We start from the raw sequence: 13,100 nt of genomic DNA, 5'->3' as shown, positions 1-13,100 counted from the left end.
TCATTTCCTATTTGGATTGCTATCTCCTCCTTTCAATATCTCTGGCCACACCGCGCCATACACCAAACGGCAGAAAACGTACCGCGAAGTCTGTTCAAGAACGTTTTGGGGAAACGTACAAACCGTTCCGCAATGTAGTTAACGTTCAAGTGAACTGAACGCACATTGAGTCATTGCATGATTTGAACTACATTGCCCTTCTCCAGTTCAGGCTCTGCCTAAAAGAAAATGCTGCAAAGTGTCGTAAAACAGTTTTCCATGCAGCAGCTAGCGTACAAGGTGTAAAGGGATGGTGCTCATGAAGATTTTCCTCAGACAACTTGCAAGGCTAAAGCATGGAGGACATGGAAGACGACTGTTTTGTTCTAAATGACGACTACAACCATAACTACTGTGCGAACAGTGCCAGTGGACAAGTCCTCTATCTCAGGAACGAACTGTCAGATGTACCCCAGCCCCTATCTATCTCGCCGGGTCTAGCCACGCGAGATGTAGCTGCGCAGGAGAACCACTCAAAGGTTTGTTCCAGTTCCAGCAGCAGTTTAAAGTTCATGGATTCAGACTCGAGCAGCGTGAGCAGTGACACCAGCGAGACTGACAGCCCATCGGCGGCGTCCATCGCAGGGAAACTGACCCTGAACTCAGCCTCAAAGTTTCGTAAGTTGAAAGCATCAGCATTAAAAGCTCTAATTATGACGGCCTAATGTTTATGTTTATCATGTTTTGGACTGGCATGGGATGGGGATGTAGCTTGCCATACAAAGTTATTGCCATTGCATTGCCTTTGGCCTACACGTCAGTGGAGTAGTTTGGCTACTGTCAGGGCCTGATATTCACTTGTTTAGCCACGTGTCCTAATTGTTATAGTTGTCCAAAGCTCAAGTCACTTGTCCCCCACCAAAAAAAGGTCTGTAACACCATGGTCCAAAAAGGTGACACATTTTGTTGTGTGATGCAAGGAAGAGCTAAATAACTTTCATTCTGGTATTGACAATGGAAGGCAGTTGATATTTCGAGTCATTGTGGTCTTGAGTAAGGCACTTAACTCCCCACAACGTAAAATACTGTGCTGGTGGGATACTCTATAAAACATTTGATCTGTCAACCCTCCAACTGGAGAGCTACTGGGTGTGCAGGCTTTTTCTCCAACCCTGCTCAAACACACCAGAGTCAGTTTTATTAAGGTCCTGTTGAGCAGCTGCTTTCTTTTTTTTTTCAATGTGGTGTGTTCGAAGCAAGGCTGGAGCAAAAGCCTGCACACCCAGTAGCTCTCCTTGACTCTCCAGGAGGAGGGTTTCGCAACCCTGCAAACATTGCAATTACAACCAAATACTTGTCTTAATAAAATAATTAGCTCATTCAATGAACCAGAGATCAAATGGCTGAGATGGGTGAAGTAGCTAACTCAATGTTTATTTAATTGTAAGGTTAAAATATTCAGTGTTCAGGGGAGCTCTTGACAACATAGGAGCAGTGGCGATTTTAGCATGTAGATCTTGGTGGTGGCTTTGCATGCCAGCAAAGCCACAATACATTAATTGGACTACAACGGTGACAAACGGTGCTCACAAACTGTTAGGGCCTACATAAAGCTGTCCCAACAGCAGCCCAAACACCTCAGCGGAGCCTTGTCTGGCAGTGAAACAGTTCATTCAGCCTCATTTAGTGCCTTTACAAAAACATAGCTGATATGGTTGACTTGCTTAAACAAATTTGGTTTCTATTGACAATTGAGATGTACAAACTATGGCATAAGGGGACTACGAGCGGATAAGGGCAATCCGTCATTTTCGATTAAGACATGATTGATGGAGCTAGGACAGACGTAGTCAATATAACTTTGTTCAGCACTTTTGAAAAGTACAGCGAAAGAATTCAGAACATGGGCCGTTCTTATGGTATTCTCCCTGTACACCAAGTCAGAACCGTATAATAAATAAAGTGGGCATCTAAGCAGACAATGAAAGCTCTTACAATATTCAATGATGACATTTCTCTAAAACAGACTATAGGCTACATGTGCACCACCAGGCTAAATTATGAGGGGAAAAGGAACCAAATTATTAGGGTGAGGCACATGGGCTACTAACAGCTTACTACACAACATACACTTAGTATAACTTTCTTAATGTATTTTCTAAAATTTTATACCAGTTCCCAGTTGTCTTGAACTCACTGAAGTCTGATATTTCCGAGTTTCCAGTTGTTTTTTTTAAGCGAAAGAAGTCATGCTGGATTGACAGCATGGCCAATGTTTAATGTTTATCCTTTTAAGCTTGGAAAAGAGTCCCTTAAACCCAGACTTGGCTCACACATCCACTCCACTGAATAGCAAGCTAGTGATTGCTTTGCAATGCTTGCAGTTAGCCACTGATTCCTTCCAAACCACTCATTGTTGAATTTGCGATTTCCAACTTGTTGTGTAATGTTTATCTCCAATGCCCCAATATGTTATCTATAATTTATCTTCATATGACATGGATTGAAAAGGATTTGCTAGTGGATTGTCGTCTTGAATCATGATGACTGCTAGCTAAGATTTTGAAAGTATGATGTTGACTTGATCAGTCCAATAAAAGCTACTGTAGATATAACGTGATTTGACATAACTTTATCTGTGGCCACACGTAGTGTCCCCATGAGTGACAGAACGTTGCCAACCCCTAAGCTCTGTATTTTTCGCTGGCTGCCCCACCACAACAGAAAGCACTGAGCTAGGCTGAAACGACTTAATTTTGGAGCTGCCTTACTCAAGAAAGCAAAGAGACGGTGTTTGTATGCGGCTTTATTAACTAAATGGTTATAATTTGTTTTACACTGTTTGCAAACTGATATGTGACATGTATTAATGCCAAAATAACATGCAAAACAGGCAACCCCCTCCCCCCAAAAATAGCCCCCTCCCCCAAAAATATTTTGCCCAGCAGGATGCTCTCAAATGTGCATCTGTAAAAGTTTGAAAAAACGGGAGCCGTGAAGCAGTCAACAATGCGCAATATAGCTATAATCCTCTTGTCCAACAATGTTTTTTACTTGTCCCGGGAAGCAGACAAGCGTTAATGACTTATGACCTTTGCACCCTATGGTTGGAAGGTCCTTGTTTGGAATCAGTGGTGTAGTGGTTCCTGGAGAAGTGAGTATACGAAATTTCACTAACGGCTCACCCGGCGAAGGCAAAGCTCCCTGTGTGAAAGAAATTCTATGAGCAAAGGTGGCATGTACTCTGAATCACATTTTGGTCTTTCAGTCAGGCCAACCCTAGCCCCAACCCTATCCCCAATAAATTATTTCCTAAAAACAAAAGGTTAAATTCATACACACCTTTTTTATAGGGTTATGGTTTCCACATGGTCATATTTCCATGTTACAGCACTTGTTTTCAGAAGACAGCTAATTAGCACAGGTAGTCCACTCTATCTGCCTCTGAACACGTATGTAAATGGAAGACAGACGCCACAAAGGTGTTGTCACTGAAAAATACGGTGACCTGCAACTGTGTTAAAACAGTGTACAGTAAGTGTGTATTTGGCTTTTGTGAAATTCTTTTGATGTGATATGAAAGTAGAGGGATTTATGTTTTAGAACTGTACAGCAATTGAGAATCGATTCACGTTTAGATGGTTTCCATAGGCAATTTGCCCTTTTTAAAGAGAGAATTTAAGTTCATTGGACTAAGGAGTAATTTAACGTTAGTCCAATATTGGGCTAGTCCAATCCAGGCTGTACTGTGCAAGTAGGCTAATAGTAGGACTACTATTGAAATGGATGTCAACTGAGTCAGAAATACGCAGGTTACAGGTTTTTCTCTTTTTTTCTTAAAAAAAAGAAGATTTTTGCTCTGTCACAAGTGCGCAGGCACCTAGCAATGTTGTTTAGTTCGCATGTTTCTGCAGTGTGCACGAGATGGAGTTCGCAAAACAAATTACCAGTGGATTGATGCAAATAATCATGATATCATTCCGGTAGGTATATGCTACATTTGTAGCTAGTTAACATTAAATTGAGAAGGTTTTAAAGAAAGCCTTTCCACCTGACAGAAGACAGTTATTGCCTATAATTAGCATCACTATTTTTCCTGTTCCTTAATTGTTTGAAACCTGCAGTTTTCACTTTATATGACATGACTTTGGAGAGAAACGGGACAACTTTTTTTTCTCTCATAATTACACAATATTTTATGGAAAACAACTTATATGCAGTAAGTTCGGAAAGTATTCAGACCCCTTGACTTTTTTCACATTTTGTTACGTTACAGCCTTATTCTAAAATGGATAAAATAAAAATCCACAACAATCTATACACAATACCCCATAATGAAAAAGCGAAAATAGGTTTCAGAAATGTTTTAAATGTATTAAATGGAAATTTCAGATTTACATAAGTATTCAGACCCTTTGCCATGAGACTCAAAATTGAACTCAGGTGCATCCTGTTTCCATTGATCATCCTTGAGATGTTTTTACAACTTGATTGGAGTCCACCTGTGGTAAATTCAATTGATTGGACATGATTTGGAAAGGCACACACCTGTCTATATAAGGTCCCACAGTTGACAGTGCATGTCAGAGCAAAAACCAAGCCATGAGGTTGAAGGAATTGTACGTAGAGACAGGATTGTGTCCGAGGCACAGATCTGGGGAAGGGTACCAAAGAATATCTGCAGCATTGAATGTCCCCAAGAGCACAGTGGCCTCCATCATTCATAAATGGAAGAAGACTAGGAAGAAGAGTTTTCCTAGAGCTGGCCGCCCTGCAAAACTGAGCAATCGGGGGAGAAGGGCCTTGGTCAGGGAGGTAACCAAGACCCTGATGGTCACTCTGATAGAGCTCCTCTGTGGAGATGGGAGAACCTTCTAGAAGGACAACCATCTCTGCAGCACTCCACCAATCAGGTCTTAATGGTAGAGTGACCAGACAGAAGCCACTCCTCAGGAAAAGGCACATGACAGCCCATTGGAGTTTGCCAAAAGCCACCTAGACTCTGACTGTGACAAACAAGATTCTCTGGTTTGTTGAAACCAATAACTCTTTGGCCTGAATGCCAAGCTTCACGTCTGTCGTTACCAAAGTGTTAAACAAATCAAAATATAGTTTATTCAAAGAAGCCACCCTTTCCCTTGATGACAGCTTTGCACACTCTTGGCATTCTCTCAATCAGCTTCATGAGGTAGTCACCTGGAATGCATTTCAATTAACAGGTGTGCCTTGTTAAAAGTTAATTTGTGGAATTTCTTTCCTTCTTAATGCGTTTGAGTCAATCAGTTGTGCTGTGACAAGGTAGGGGTGGTTTACAGAAGATAGCCCTATTTGGTACAAGACAAAGTCCATATTATGGCAAGAACAGCTCAAACATATCTCAACATCAACTGTTCAGAGGAGACTGCGTGAATCAGGCTTTCATGGTCAAATTACCGTGAAGAAACCACCTCTGAAGGACACCAATAAGAAGAGACTTGCTTGGGCAAGAAACACGAGCAATGGACCTTAGACCGGTGTAAATCTTTCAATTGGTCTGAGTCCAAATTTGAAACTTTTGGTTCCAACCACCGTGTTTTTGTTAGACGCAGAGTACAGTAGGCGAATGGATGATCTCCGCATGTGTGGTTCCCACCATGAAGCATGGAGGAGGAGGTGTGATTGTGTCGGGGTGCTCTGCAGATGACACTGTGTGATTTATTTAGAGTTTAAGGCACACTTAACCAGCATTACTATGACAGCATTCTGTAGCGAAAAGCCATCCCATCTGGTTTTGGCTTAGTGGGACTGTCATTTGATTTTCAACAAGACAATGACCCAAAATACACCGCCAGGCTGTGTAAGGGCTATTTGACCAAGGAGAGTGATGGAGTGCTGCATCAGATGACCTGTTCTCCACAATCACCCAACCTCAACCCAATTGAGATGGTTTGGCATGAGTTGGACCGCGGAGTGAAGGAAAAGCAACCAGCAAGTGCTCAGCATATATGGGATCTCCTTCCAGACTTTTGGAAAATCATTCCAGGTGAAGCTGGTTGAGAGAATGCCAAGAGTGTGCAAAGCTGTCATCAAGGCAAAGGGTGGCTACTTTGACGAATCTCAAATATAAAATATATTTTGATTTAACACTTTTTTTTGGTTACTATGTGATTCCATATGTTATTTCATAGTTTTGATGTCTGAATATTTTCCGAATGCACTGTATGTCCTCCACCATCAGCAACTGTAATTACATTTCTAGGGTAAAGGAGTTGAAATGAAATAGACTGAGAACAGAACTACTGCAATGTTACTCTTGTACTTGCATGCTGGGTGGGAGTAACACAGCCTTGGGACGGAAGTAACAGCTGGCGAGAAGTACACTATCTGTCTAATCTCCATGTTTCTGGTTTGTAATACTTGTTACTTTCAACAAATGTACTATCAGCCATAATTTCATGTTCGTGTCGATTTGAATAATCAATGCTATAGACTCAGAATATATGAAAATGAACCATGCGTCAACATCGCAATGTTGCCCAACTACAATATTCTGCCTTACAATATTAATCAGACTAAAGTGGATCACAATATAGTATTACAGCTATATTAACACTTTTTTTAATGGGAATGTAGTAATGTTTTTCACCATTTTCAATTACTATGAATGCTTAGCCCTACCAATCAGGTGAGCGCTAGCTGTCCTTGTCATGCACACTCCTCGTGTCTTGACAGAATAAACAGATTTATTCTCTTTACGAACGGCAAACTCATGCTTATAACATTTCCACGGCTTGACATAAAGTAATTGACCCCCCCATAATCATGAAGATGTATATATTTGTGATGGCTCAAGTCGTTGTGAAAATAACCTCCTCTTTCATCATTGTGTGGTTCAGTAATGAATGCAATGACCGAAGAGGACTATAGAACCACATACTGGCCGAACCTGGAGAAAGCCATTGACCACCTGCTAATACAAAACCCCATGGACCACATCTCCATTTCATATGAGCAGATTTACAGGTGAGACTCAAACAGTGTGACTGGGTTGATTTCTCACGTAGCTTTTGAAAGAAATGAACACGTGGAACTGCCGTACTCATGTTTGAGACCTTAGAGGGGAGCTATTGCAACTGGTCCGTTTTTAATAGTTGTTTTCCTTTCCCTGTTTCAGCTGTGTGTACAAGTGTGTTTGTCAACAGCACTCTGAGCTACTGTACAAAGACTTGATGCTGAAGATTACTACCCATCTTCAGCAAGTCTCTTCTGATCTTCAAGTAAGTGGAAACATAGAACCCGGGATCTATGTACCATACTGTACCAAAAAGGTTTGCCATGGGAAAACAAAACAGAAAAGTGGGTAGTATCTCTTGTTTCACCCCCCAAAAAGTGCATAATAACCTGATAAATTAACACTGATATTTTTTTCCTATCTTTTATCAGATTAGTCCACCACGGAATTTAATTGAGAATTTCAACATTGCTCTAACTCGGTACACAGATGCTCTTCAATGCATAGTTCCCGTATTCATCTACATGGTATGTACCCATATAAGCTGCTCATCTCTTTGAGCCAGTTTCCCAGATACAAATTTAGCCTACCCCGTCAATGGTCAGAGCAGACCTTAATCATATACTCCTTTCACACGCGCATGTTTTTCTTCCTAATTTCTAAGAATAAGTTCTACATTGAAACGAAGCTAAACCGAGACCTGCGAGAAGATCTCATGAAGCTTTTTACCGATCATGTTGCAGAAAAACATGTAGACACATTAATACGTGAGTACAGTGGACTGGCGAACTGACACCATGCCGTGCAATCCAAACCCAAAACTATTTAGCTTATGACTCATATGACTTAAAATTGTGTTGTTGTTAATTATCTTTTCTTTTTCTTTCTCTGTTTTTCCTTTTAGCTCTTCTCCTCGAAGCCCATGCCATGCCTTTTCAAGTCAGACCTTCAACAATGGCCAGTGTGGTCAAAGGCTTGTATACTCTTTGGCCCGGTGAGCGCTTTCTGTCTTTTTCAAATGCTACAACACATGCTGATAACGAAATAGTTACATCCACTTGTAAAATGACGTTTAACTACTGTAACTGTCGAGCACGATTGTAGAAATATGCGTTTAAGCACTATTTGTGGGTCTCCCACAATGACTATTGGTTACCTGTTTCAGATTGGGCACATTTAGCCCCAGCTGTCTTCTCTGGATTCATTCCTCAAATCAACCCCCCAACAGTGGAATCCCAGCTCTCTGACTATGCTGCTCGTGACCAGAAACTACAAATGGAGCTATCTCTGAATGGTTTTCCCAGGTGAGTGTTATAAGTCAGAGTTTAGCAAAAAAAAAAAAATGTACTTCCCGCCAGGGTTGTGTTCATTAGGAAAACATTTTGCAACAGAAAACAAAAATGAGGCCTCCCGGGTGGCGCAGTGGTTAAGGGCACTGTACTGCAGCGCCAGCTGTGCCACCAGAGACTCTGGGTTCGCGCCCAGGCTCTGTCGTAACCGACTGCAACCGGTACGTCCGTGGGGCGACGCACAATTGGCCTAGCTTCGTCCGGGTTAGGGAGGGGTTGGCCGGTAGGGATATCCTTGTCCCATCGCGCACCAGCGACTCCTGTGGCGGGCTGGGCACAGTGCGCGCTAACCAAGATTGCCAGGTGCACGGAGTTTCCTCCGACACATTGGTGCGGCTGGCTTCCGGGTTGGATGCGTGCTGTGTTAAGAAGTAGTGCGGCTTGGCTGGGTTGTGTATCGGAGGACGCATGACTTTCAACCTTTGTCTCTCCCGAGCCCGTACGGGAGTTGTAGCGATGAGACAAGATAGTAGCTACTAAACAATTGGATACCACGAAATTGGGGAGAAAAAGGGGTAAAATTAAAGAAAAAGAAAAAAGAAAACAAAAATTAACATTTCTTATTAAGTTCAGATGGTACATCCCCATTTCGGACCATTTTCTTCGGTTGTGCCCCAAATGAACACAGCCCTGGTTTTTGATTAAGCTTTCTTTTTGTTTTGCAGAGGTGACCAGTCTCGCAAGAGAGCCAGCGAGGAGTCTGCATAGAATAAGGATGATGCATCCATTGCTTGCTATTGACTTTAAAAATGTAACCTTATTTGCATCATAATTCATAATCAAGACGTATTGAAAAAAATATGTACACAAATATGAGTAACTGGTTGTTGATTTTTTTTTTAACGCAGATGCTCTGACCGTCAGCGACCTGGCTCAACCCAAATTGACAAAACACTGTGAATGACGAAGATTCTCTGATGCTGAGTGGGTGAGCGTCAGCCAAGCTTCATTTTTGACCCACGCCAGTTGTAGTGGACACTGTTTCTTTGCCTCCTCTGAAAAGCACAGTGAATTAATGATGGTGCATCATTGTTCTTTCAGTTTTTGATGATAAATTCATCTTTATTGTTAAGATACTACGAGGTTTAATGGGTTTGTTCTTATTTTTCCATTAAAGTGTGCCTTCTGCTCTGCTTTGTTGGGATATTCAAGTTGCCTAACAGATGCCATTTTAGGCACCCGAGTGGCGCAGCGGTATAAAGCACTGCATCTCAGTGCTAGTGGCGTCACTACAGACCTGGTTTGATTCCAGGCTGTGTCACAACCGGCCGCGATTGGGAGTCCCATCCCATAGGGCGGCGCACAATTGGCCCAGCGTCGTCCGGGTTAGGGCTTGGCCGGGGTAGGCCGTCATTGTAAATAAGAATATTTTCTTAACTGACTTGCCAAGTTAAATAAATACAATAAAAAAAGAGGTGGATGGGCATGAATCCCAGTTTTACCACATATTGTATACTGTGTCCATCATGGGTCGTGTTCATTAGGGCATGCGGCAAAAAAGAAAAATGGACAGATATATTTTACAATGGAAAACAAAAAGGCTTGTTTCTGATTGGACAAATCTGAGTAGTCCCTCCCTCCCCCCCTTTTTGAAACTAATGAACATGGCCCTGATCTCTAACCGGGACTACCCGGATCTCCTGTTGGTCTTATTGATCTGATTGAGTAACTGACAGTCTGCTGCTATTCCTCATTTGTTGTTGTGTAGAACACTTGATTCCTGTCTCTTGTTTAACTAATATTGTGTCCCTTTTGTATCAGTCAGGTCAGTCTTGATTCTCCCCAGTGATTTTTAAGCTAAAGGGGCTTGTCTTTGTAATCTCGGCACACATTTAAAATGTCTATCATGGCAACTTTAAACCAATCCACCTCCCAAGTCTTGTTTATCTGGGATTTACAGAATAAAATCTGTCCGGCATAACATAGTATTTCTTTCTCAATGGGTACAAAAAGCAGCAAAGCATGTTCCCTTACATTTTGAGTAAAGTTTAGGTTATAACTGTGAAAAGGTTGTGTAGATCATTTTTTTAAAGGATTACATTTAGCTTTTATTGAGTTGTTGTCTAACCAAATCATATTTGCTAAGCACGCTAAAGATGATTCACAATGTTTTTATTCCCTGTTATTAAAAGTTGCATTGCGACTCCAGAAATGATGGCGTCAGTCTCCCCATGTTGCTGCATTAGCCTGTGCATTATATCAAGTCACTGAGCCAATTGATTACAATCAAATTTTGAAAATGTTGTGAATTTGGTTACAGTGATGTCAAATGATGTACAGTAGGTGGATGTTGAATGATCCTGCTGTTCTCCCAAGTTGCCCAGATGATGATCAATTTGACCTTCCTTTGTTACATGTTTATGTTGAGTGAAAGTATTTGATACAGCTCTTTGCACTGTTTTAAGTGTAATGTGATGCTCGAGCTTGGTTGTGATTGTTTTCCTGTGAGGATGTTGGAGATGACTCACTCATTGTCTTATGTACAGTTTTACTTTCAATAAACACATCTTGAAAATGATGTATATTATCACCTGTGGAATCACTGGGGTTTGGTGGGATCTTGTGGGCGGAGTAATGATGGACTAAATATACACCAGGCAGAGTTTCTCCTAAGTTAATTAGTACTGTGAATAAAGGCTCAAATAATTAAATAAATACAGGCTTAAACAATGCAGGAGAACGGAGGAAATCAACACAGGATACTCAGATGCGTGAAATTATGGCATTCATTAAGTTGTAATTACTGTCTTTAAGCATTGTTTAAGAGCGAGTACTGAAATAAAGGCATATTGCTGGACCTCTTCTCTGATACGTTATCTTTGTAGCAGGCCAATTATACGTTTTTTTTTTTTTTTTTTTTCATTTCATGCTGAAAAATGCATGCCTGAGTTGAATGATGCAGTATAGATACACTGAGTATATGAAACATTAGGAGCACCTGCTCTTTCAATGATATGCACTGACCAGGTGAATCCAGGTGAACACTGTGATCCCTTATTAAATCCACAGGTTAAAGAAGGACTTATAAGCTTTGAGACATGGATTGTGTGTGTGTGCCATTCAGAGGGTGAATGTGCCAGACAAAACACTTAAGTGCATTTGAACGGGTTATGGTAGTAGTTGCCAGATGCACCAGTTTGAGTGTGTCAAGAACTGCTGCGCTGCTGGGTTTTTCACACAACATTTTCCCATGTGTGTCAAAAGCATTTGAGTCGATATGGGCCAGCATCCCTGTGGAATGCTTTCGACACCTTGTAAAGACCTTTCCCTGACAAATTGATGCTGTTCTGAGGGCAAAGGGGGGTGCAACTCAGGAAGGGGTTTTGAATGTTTCGAATGTTTTGTAAACTCTGTGTATATAATCATTAGGAAGTCATGGTCAAGATATCAATGTTCATGAGATCAAATATAGAGTGGTGGGGCTCTATGGTAATGCCCGTTCAACTAGTTCAAGAGCACACACTTTGTTGTTAATAAACACCAGTAACCTGCCGGTTAACATTAGTGTGTCCGGAGGCTCAACAAGGAGCTTCTAATTCGGTGGAGTGGCTGTGCTTTGACAGACTACTGTATGTGCTGCCGGAGGAGGGATCCCTTTCCAGAACGCCTCCACTGGCCAATGAGCTTAGACGCCACCCAGACACATGGTCCGGGCCACCCCAAAATAACCTGCGACTAGTGCACTCACAAATGTTATTACTTTTACTGGTGACAGGTTGCCCTAGCTACTCGCCTCCACATGTCCCAGTAAACTCCAAGGTTAACTCTGTTCAAGTAATTGGGAAGCCGGCCGGGGAAGCTGCCTCTTGTGTTCACATTTTCCCAGGTGGCCACCACCAACGGAAGACCAGAATCGCCTCTCATTGAGCAAAGGTGCGCTCTGAGGATTACCACAAGCTCCCGCTGGGGTTTATTTGAAGGTAAAACACCCAACCACTGTTACCTGTCGTTCATAAGTGTCCTATTGACTGTCGTTTGGGTTCATACATCATCCACCAATGAATTGGTGTACAGTAAACTCTCAGCAGGTTTCACATAGACTCACTTCATTGGGCAAGCATGGGCTTAAGGCTTATATTATTGATTTTGAAGTGACTGTTACGTTTGAATAGTTCTACCATGAACCTGGGTGGGTATTGTTGCTTTTTCTCAGTGTTCAGTGTCTCCCTCATAAACTCAAACAAAATGATTTGGTTGTGTGATTAGATTTTTTTTGGTAAGTGATCAAATACTTTTTGAGTGCACAGAAGATGAGGATAACAGTTTTTTTTCTTGATTTTGTTCATGTAAACTGAGCCCTTACTATAATTAGATATGACTTGGGGGGGGCTTGGAGGCTGTTTGCAAAGGATTCATGTACACAACAGCTGTGGCTGCAAGTCTGTTGGAAGGGGCATTGCTGCCTCTCTTAATTGCGCAGATTTGAGTGTCAGTAGCATCTGTGTACCCTATCCCGTTTCTGGATTCAATAACTACTTGGAGCTAGTGTCAAAAAGCTTTTTAAAGGCTGGGCATGAAGGAAAACTGTCTTAAATGCACCGAAAACAGCTATGCTTATCCAAGTTGGGTGAGATCCAATGTCCATGCATGAAACTAATCTCTGTCTGGGGCCACAAGAGGTTTAAGGTGTTTTGAAATGAAAATAGTATTTTAATAGGTATCAAATGCATTGTGGTTTAGCACTGGGTTGAAACACGTTGGCATGCTTTTATTATTATTCAAATGGATGTGATTACTCTAGACTCGAGTCTAGTGTTTGTTTTCCTTCTGCTAATGAATAA

General features: G+C 41.7%; 2 protein-coding genes across 7 annotated transcripts in view; both read left to right on the top strand.

The window, feature by feature from the left end:
* Positions 1 to 42: 42 nt before the first annotated feature.
* Positions 43 to 9,900, top strand: cacul1 (CDK2 associated cullin domain 1). 2 transcript variants are annotated; one of them, XM_029669885.2, is made up of 9 exons: positions 45 to 657; positions 6,855 to 6,981; positions 7,133 to 7,235; positions 7,402 to 7,497; positions 7,635 to 7,737; positions 7,875 to 7,964; positions 8,136 to 8,274; positions 8,985 to 9,070; positions 9,168 to 9,900. In XM_029669885.2, the coding sequence occupies exons 1-8, from the start codon at positions 336 to 338 to the stop codon at positions 9,025 to 9,027; spliced, it is 1,023 nt and encodes a 340-aa protein (XP_029525745.1). In that variant the 5' UTR covers positions 45 to 335; the 3' UTR covers positions 9,028 to 9,070; positions 9,168 to 9,900. The 2 variants fall into 2 exon arrangements, with proteins under 2 accessions (XP_029525744.1, XP_029525745.1); XM_029669884.2 differs by lacking the exon at positions 8,985 to 9,070 and having other exon boundaries at positions 43 to 657.
* A 2,129-nt stretch (positions 9,901 to 12,029) lies between these two features.
* mypn (myopalladin) overlaps positions 12,030 to 13,100 on the top strand; it is a 52,416-nt gene continuing 51,345 nt past the window's right edge. For 4 of the 5 annotated variants that reach the window (XM_029669880.2, XM_029669878.2, XM_065023364.1 and 1 more), the window contains exon 1: positions 12,806 to 12,886. In XM_029669880.2, coding sequence (XP_029525740.2) covers positions 12,870 to 12,886 — 17 coding nt within the window. In that variant the 5' untranslated portion in view covers positions 12,806 to 12,869. Of the gene's footprint in view, positions 12,240 to 12,805; positions 12,887 to 13,100 lie in introns of those variants that run through there. The other variant, XM_065023363.1, reaches the window with a different exon arrangement.

The sequence above is a fragment of the Oncorhynchus nerka genome, linkage group LG10 (assembly GCF_034236695.1).
Source record: "Oncorhynchus nerka isolate Pitt River linkage group LG10, Oner_Uvic_2.0, whole genome shotgun sequence".
NCBI classification, from domain to species: Eukaryota; Metazoa; Chordata; class Actinopteri; order Salmoniformes; family Salmonidae; genus Oncorhynchus; species Oncorhynchus nerka.
The sequence above is the reverse complement of the archived record's forward strand: the minus strand, read 5'-3'. Positions and strand labels throughout refer to the sequence as shown.